Genomic DNA, 7,676 nt, shown 5'->3' on the forward strand with positions numbered 1-7,676 from the left:
AAAAAAAAAAACCAGGTGTGGGGGAAAATGGTAGCTAATTAGGTTTCAATGTAAGTTGAACTGCCAAAGAAAATTTTAAATGAAAAAAAAAAAAGTGTATTACAAGGGAGAAAAAAACATTCTCTTAAGGAAATTGAAGATATGGTTACCAAAGAATTACTTCAACTTCTCTTAAAGTTAGTGTATGCATTTGATAACTTGCTTCATGCCTGCTGGCTGAATTTCAAAACACCAAAATATATGAGTATTAGCTTATCCCCTTTAACCTTCTAAAATGCTTTATGTAATATAAGTACTAGACTAGGAGTTCTTTGAGGATGACAAAAGCAATAACAAAAAACCCAGACCTGTCATATCTTAGAATCCTTGATACCAAATAGAAAGCCTAATATGAAGTTTCTAGAAAATGTATTTCCTCCTTTGAAATGAACTTATATCAGGATTGTGTAATATTATGAAAACATTTCATGCTACCCAAAAAAAGGCCATCACACCACTCAGAAATAAATGTTGTTTAAAAATATTCATACATTTTGGGTGCTCAGGTATGTTTTAAGTAGTAAAATGAGAATTATACTAATTTAAAGGAAAAAATGTAAACCAAAAAAGATCAATATCATGGTATTAATTTTGTTGAAGTGAACTTAGTGAGTGAACTAAGTGTTGATTGAACTTATTATGTAGAAAGAAAAAAAGAATGTGGTACCTTTCTGATGGCTTGACCTGATGCTTTCTTCCCAAGAAAGCTTTCGGAGACTCCAAGAATGGCAGCTACATTTTGTTCTGCTGGACTGAGTTGGCTAAACTACATGGAAAAAGAGCAAATAGATGGAAACATAAAAAATCCATCATGTGAACCAAATCCAGTATTTCTTTTGATATCACATTCTCATGATTCAGGACACAAAAAAACAAGATAAATATATTTGTAAATATTGCAGGTTTTAAAGTTGTATCATTAGAATATAACATACTCTAGAATTACTTAAAGGCATGGCCACAACTACTGGTTTCCATGGACTATGTGATTATGTTTAATAACGGATGGCTGAGGGGAAGGAGAAGGAAAGGTTTTGAGAGTAATTGCATTATATAGTACCACTTAAAAACAACTTACTTCCTGAATAATGTAAACTCAGCAAGTTGAGAAGAGACGAAGGAAAAAAAAACAAACAGTAATGATTTAAAAATATGACATTAAAAATAAAGTTAATTTCCTGCAATTAAAAGATGTACATTACCTCTGCCTAATAAATGTTTTTGTTTCTGTTTTTGCTTTTTTTTTTGAGACAGTCTCATTCTGTCACCCAGGCTGGAGTGCAATGGCGTGATCTCAGCTTACTGCAACCTCCACCTCATGGGTTCAAGCCAATTCTCCTGCCTCAGCCTCCTGAGTAGCTGGGACTACTGGTGTGCAACACCATGGCCAGCTAATTTCTGTATTCTTTTAGTAGAGACGGGGTTTCACCATGTTGGCCAGGCTGGTCTCGAACTCCAGACCTCAAGTGATCCTCCTACCTTGGCCTTCCAAAGTACTGGGATTACAGGCATAAGCCACCACACCCAGCCCTAATGTAGATTTATACAGCTAGCCTGTTCACAGTAAAATCATAATATACTGTATGTTACCACTTGGCTTTATAATAAGTATGGACAGTTCTACTTTGTGATGGGTTGTAAAATAAATATTCCTTTTCAGTTATTAATATCATTGGGTTTAATGTATTATCAACCTGGCTCTGACTGAGCTCTCATATAATTAAACTCTCAATCATCAGAGATGGTTTTCACTGTTTTCTTTGCATTCTAGGCATTATAAAATGCAGTGATCATAACGTTAACTTTCTGTGGGGAAACAGGACCATCGATAATCCTTTTTTCTTAACCTTTATTTTTTCAATAACAAATATGTTTATATTTGAGAAAAGTAACATTTCAGTTAAACAAACCATAAATGCTGTTGCCAGATTACAATTTTTAAAAACTGAAAGAAAAAATATCCAATTCCAAATATATTTTAAGAGAGAAAAAAAGTGAATAATCACTTGATAAAAAGCATATAATAGGCCGGGCACAATGGCTTACACTTGTAATCCTAGCACTTTGGGAGGCCAGCGTGGGAGGATCGCTTGAGCCTAGGAGTTTGAGACCAGCCTGGGCAACATGGAAAAGCCTCATCTCTACAAAACAAAACAAAACAGCATGTAATAACTAACAAACGAAGTAGCCTAAGTTGAAAAACGTTATATTCTCACCTGCCTGAAGTATATCATCCAATCAGGGTTACTTTGTGAAACCAGATCATAGGGGGTTGTTAGGTAGATTAGATGAAGAAGGCTTTCAAGCACAAGTCCTTCAAGACCTTTCTTCAAGTCTCTGTAGAGAATGTCACAATAAGCTAAATCTATAGTTCCTAAAAGAAAGATACAAATACTCAATCTTTCACAATTACCAGAGGGGTAAAGACATGGTTTTAAATAAAGTATTGTGTAGAAATTGCTTAAATATAGCAAAAAGTCTTCAAAATCTCTTATAACATCTTATTATATAACTATTTTGGAGGTCATTTTGATAGCACTCATCAACATTTAATATGTACATACCTTCTGATCCAACTATTTTGGGGACTCTAACCCAGAGAAACATTTCCATATGTACCCCAAAATACATAGAGATGTCCATGCAGCCTTGTTTATAACAAACAAAAATCAGAAAGAATGCAAATGTCCATCAACATTGAATGGTTAAATAAATTATGGTACATCCACACTACAGATAACTACAGTATTAAAAGAAAAATGAGATAGATTTAAAGAGATTCATCTGATAAGATGTTCATGATATTTTATACATGAGAAAAGCAATTGGAAAAAAATATTTAAATGATGATTCCATTTGAAAAATACATGCATAAAAATATTTGGAAGAATACATATCAAACTGGTAGTAGTAGCTCCTGAGAGAGTAGAAATGGGAGAGGAGTATGGCATTTTCCTTAGCATAATTCTGAGTTCTTAGGTTTTTTTTTTTTTTTTTACCAGCAGACATGTATTATTTTTCATTAAAAAAGAGCCTCAGCCTAGACAACATAGTGAAACCCCACCTCTACTAAAAAGACAAAAATTAGCCAGGCATGGTGGCACGCGCCTGTAGTCCCAGCTACTCGGGGGGCTGAGGTGGGAGAATCATTTGAGCCCAGGAGACAGAGGTTGCAGTGAGCTGAGAGTGCGCCACTGCACTTCAGCCTTGGCAACAGAGCATGTTGTATGGTTGCTGGGGAGGGGAGCATGAAGGAGGGATGCCCACCTTATTCTCTATATACTTCTGCAGTACTTTAATTACTTATAATTCAAAACATTTTTCAACTTTTGAAAGTTGAAGGAGTTTATCAGCTTACAAAATAAGATTACTGCAATTAATATAAAATTATAAACGCAACTTAAAGAAAGTATAATTTTTTATTTTTTTATTTTTGAGACGGAGTCTCACTCTGTTGCTCAGGCTGGAGTGTACTGGCATGATCTCAGCTTAATGCAACCTCTGCCTCCCAGGTTCAAACGATTCCTATGCCTCAGCCTCCCGAGCAGCTGGGACTACAGGCATGTACCACTATGTCTGGCTAATTTTATTTTTGTATTTTAGTAGAGACAGGGTTTCACTATATTGGCCAGGCTGGTCTCAAACTCCTGACCTCAGGTGATCTGCCTGCCTCAGCCTCCCAGAGTGCTGAGATTACAGGCGTGAGCCACTCTGCCCAGCCTAAAGAAAGTATAATTTAATTTTCATTTTTTCCAATGTGTTTCCTGTGATCAATAAGATTTAGGTAAACTCTTACCCTTAAATGAAGCTCGTCCCAACTTTGTAATATGAAAATTATATTGGACCTCCTCTTCAGACTTACAAATAGTGTCTTTTTGTAGGAGTCCTTTTTCTGTCAGGTATCTAAGTGATTCAACAGTTATTTCCCAAAGACTTTTTTCTTTCAATAAAATCTTTTGCTGAACACCAAAAAATGTACCATTCATGAAGTGATAGATGTCACCAAGATTCGTTGCAATCTGAAACAATTCAGGACGTCACTGGAGCATTTTCCTTAACTCAAGATATCACCTTGAATGCATATTAATCAAGATGATAACTCATTTCCATACCTCAAAGCTATTTAAATAAAAAATTAGTATTAAATCTACACAGTTGCATATATAAATTGATAATAGCAATTTAAAATTAACAAAAAATATAGGGGGATGATAGTTATTATATTTATGCTTTTTATGAAAATATGTACACATTTTTCTTTCCAAAACTCCTTTGAATAAGTCTTTAAATAATTTTTCACAATATCTCCAAAACTGTGCTATTTACTCCCCAACCAATTTTCACTAATTCTTACTCAGCCTCTTCCCTGCACTGCTTTCCACCCACCTGTGAAAACATCCTTTAGCTCTGAAAGTTGCATTAAAAAAAAAAAAGCATGGAAAATACAACAATTTCCACTAAAACAGGGTCAGACAATACTTTGCCTAAAATGTTACCTAAAAATAGTTGATCTCTACCTAATTTTGTCTCTCATATTCCTATCTCCATTTCTTGTTCTTTCACTGCCTTTTTCTCTCCCGCTGTTATTCGCTATTTACAACTTACAATGGCAATCATAAGGAATACTTAACCCTCCATTTAGTATTCAGATGTAGAGTTGGCTCTGAATTAGAATAATTTTTATTAGCCAATTTCAATGAAATCAGCATGTTATACTAAAATATAGTCAATCAATAAGTATATTTCTCTCTCTTACAATTCTGATGCTATTTCAGCTGGAAAATTTAAGTCATAATTTCATGTTAAACCAATATAAGGGGTAAGAAAAATATTATGGGGCACAGACATTTTCTATTTCTTCTTCTCACTTTAATAAAAAATCATTCTTAATATAGTATTCAATTAAGCTAAAATTATACTTTTAAGATATTTAAGAAGTGATACTTGGTTTTTGGATTATTAATGTACTTAGTTTTTGTACTATTTCCTACCTAAATGATTAGATTTAACACTGGAAGAGTGCAGGAGGGCAGAGGAACCTTTACTTGATCCCTCTATCTACCATCATGTCATCTTTCTATCCCTCCCTGATAAAGTTTTTGACATAGTAATTGAAACCCACTGGGCCAGCCTCTGCTTTTGGCTTCTCAAAGCCAGATCTCCACTGATGCCCCAACTTGTAAGTTCACCCACGCTCAGTCCAAAGTTAATTTCATCACCATATCCCACGTTAAAGAACAAACAAACAAAAACAGGCCAGGCGCAGTGGCTCATGCCTATAATCCTAGCACTTTGGGAAGCTAAGGTGGGAGGACTGCTTGAGGCCAAGAGTTCAAGACCAATCTAACCAACATGGCAAGACCCCATTGCTAAGAAAAAAAAGCCAATTTCATTAATTCAAGTATTTATTAAGTGCCAACCACATGCCAAGCACTAGGATTCAGTGATCTTTTTTTTTTTTGAGATGGGGTCTTGCTGTGTTGCCCAGGTTGGTCTCAAACTCCTGGGCGCAAAGAGTCCTCCTGTTTCAGCCTCCCAAAGTGGTGGGATTACAGGTGTGAGTCACCACACCTGACCATTCCATGATCTTTTCAAAATTATTTACCTTATTCACTGAAGTGGATGAGAAAACAAACAAAATTAAAAGAAAAAGATTAAATAAAAAATTAGTGTAAAATCTACGCCGCTGCACATATAAAGTTACTGCATAACTTTTTCACTTCGATTATCTCAGATAACAGTAATAAGACAAAAAAATTTAAAAAAATACCTTCAAACCAATCAAAGAGAGAAATAATGTTTGGATTCCCTTGGTGAATTCCTGAACAAGATGGCTGTAACAGTTTTCCAATGGTCTAGTTATTAACTCCAATACCTATAAAGGTCAAAGCAACACCATGCTTTGAGTTATTATTAAAAATAAATGGCATTTAATATAAATATTTTATACTTTACATAAATCTTGTGGAGCCAGAAGAAGACCAAAAAAATAAAGACAAAAGAATTTAACATTTGTCCTCATAAAAATGGATGAAAAACAAATAGGAAAAATATTTTTTCATTGTCTGAAATATATACATTTTCAAACCACTCTTTCTAATTCTTAACCATATAGGATAGAAAGCATCATTTAAAGAAAATTAATAATTAATTTTTAAAAGATTATTTCATAAAAGGGCTAGACCAAAGACCAAGAAAAAGACAAAAACAACCAACCAACCAAACTGAGTATTACCTGTTGTTTGTCTTTTTCTTGCAGTATGAGGATACTCTCCCCAATAGTATCTATTCCAGCACGACCAGCTCTGCCAATCATCTGTTTATATTGATTCCTCTTTAAAAATTCCTTAGCAACATAGGGAGCTCTTAAAATAACTCTGTGGAATTAATAAAATTAATTAAAAGTAACACTCTACAATAAACAGCACCAATTTAAAAAATTCTTAATTTCATTATATATTTGTGATATTAAATTTAATGACAGACTAACACAAAATAATAGGTAGTGTTTATGAAGAATCTATGATTTCTTAGGTTTTTACATATATTATCTATAATTCTTACAAAACTCATAGTAATAATATACTTTTTAATTACATTTTTATAAAGGAGTTAAATGAAACTCAGTTAAGTGACTTAACCTAAACTAAAAAATCAGTAATTACCAGAGCTATCATTTGACCTCAAGTCTGCCTAGTTGCAATGCCTACGATCAATCTGTAGCAGTAGTCTTCAAAGTGTTTTGACTTCATACTTCATAAATTAAAAAAGTGACCATACACCATTAACCTATACATAACTATTTATGAATTCTTGTTATTTTGAACCGTATAAAATCGCAGATTTCAGCTGGTTTTGACCTACAAAAATGGTGATTTCAGCCAGGCTCAGTGGCTTATGCCTGTAATCCCAGCACTTTGGAGGGCTGAGGTGGGAGGTTCGCTTGAGTCCAGGAGTTTGAGACCAGCTTGGGCAATACAGTGAGATGCAGTTTCTACCAAAACCAAAACAAAACAAAAAACTGGTTGGGCATGGTGGTGTGCCCCTGTAGTCCCAGCTACTTGGGAGGCTGAGGTGGGGGGATCACTTGAGCCAAGGAGGTTGAGGCTGTAGTGAGTCGTGATTACATCACTGCACTCCAGCCTGGGCAACAGAGTGAAACCCCATCTCTTAAAAAAAAAAAAAGCGTGATTTCAATTATGTTCATATATACAGAAGTCTATAGTCAGCTAGTCAGCTTTCCTATCCAAAGGGAAGAAAAAAAATCTATTGTTTACCTATACTAATCAACTTCCTCTTTATTTATAAATCTCAATATGCAGAAAAGATTACCAAATACTTGAAGAAAACTAGTAACATAAAAGAAACATAACATGAATATACAGAATAAATGACCACAAAAACCAGATACTATAGGGAACAGAAGAGAACTTTTAAAAATCCTTCCCAGCACTTTGGGAGGCCGAGTTGGGCGGATCACGAGGTCAGGAGATCGAGACCATCCTGGCTAACACGGTGAAACCCCGTCTCTAATAAAAAATACAAAAAACTAGCTGGGCAAGGTGGCGGGCGCCTGTAGTCCCAGCTACTGGGGAGGCTGAGGCAGGAAAATGGCGTGAACTCGGGAGGCGGAACTT

At 35.0% G+C, this 7,676-nt stretch overlaps 1 protein-coding gene across 1 annotated transcript in view; it reads right to left on the reverse strand.

Annotated features, from left to right (window-relative positions):
* HELQ (helicase, POLQ-like) overlaps positions 1-7,676 on the reverse strand; it is a 55,027-nt gene that overhangs the window by 25,352 nt on the left and 21,999 nt on the right. Inside the window, exons 10-14 of the mRNA XM_011985446.1 lie at positions 6,275-6,416; positions 5,810-5,914; positions 3,836-4,058; positions 2,256-2,413; positions 707-805 (exon numbers count right to left, since the gene is read on the reverse strand). Coding sequence (XP_011840836.1) covers positions 707-805; positions 2,256-2,413; positions 3,836-4,058; positions 5,810-5,914; positions 6,275-6,416 — 727 coding nt within the window. The remainder of the gene's footprint in view (positions 1-706; positions 806-2,255; positions 2,414-3,835; positions 4,059-5,809; positions 5,915-6,274; positions 6,417-7,676) is intronic.

The sequence above is a fragment of the Mandrillus leucophaeus genome, unplaced genomic scaffold (genome assembly GCF_000951045.1).
Source record: "Mandrillus leucophaeus isolate KB7577 unplaced genomic scaffold, Mleu.le_1.0 Scaffold283, whole genome shotgun sequence".
Classification (NCBI taxonomy): Eukaryota; Metazoa; Chordata; class Mammalia; order Primates; family Cercopithecidae; genus Mandrillus; species Mandrillus leucophaeus.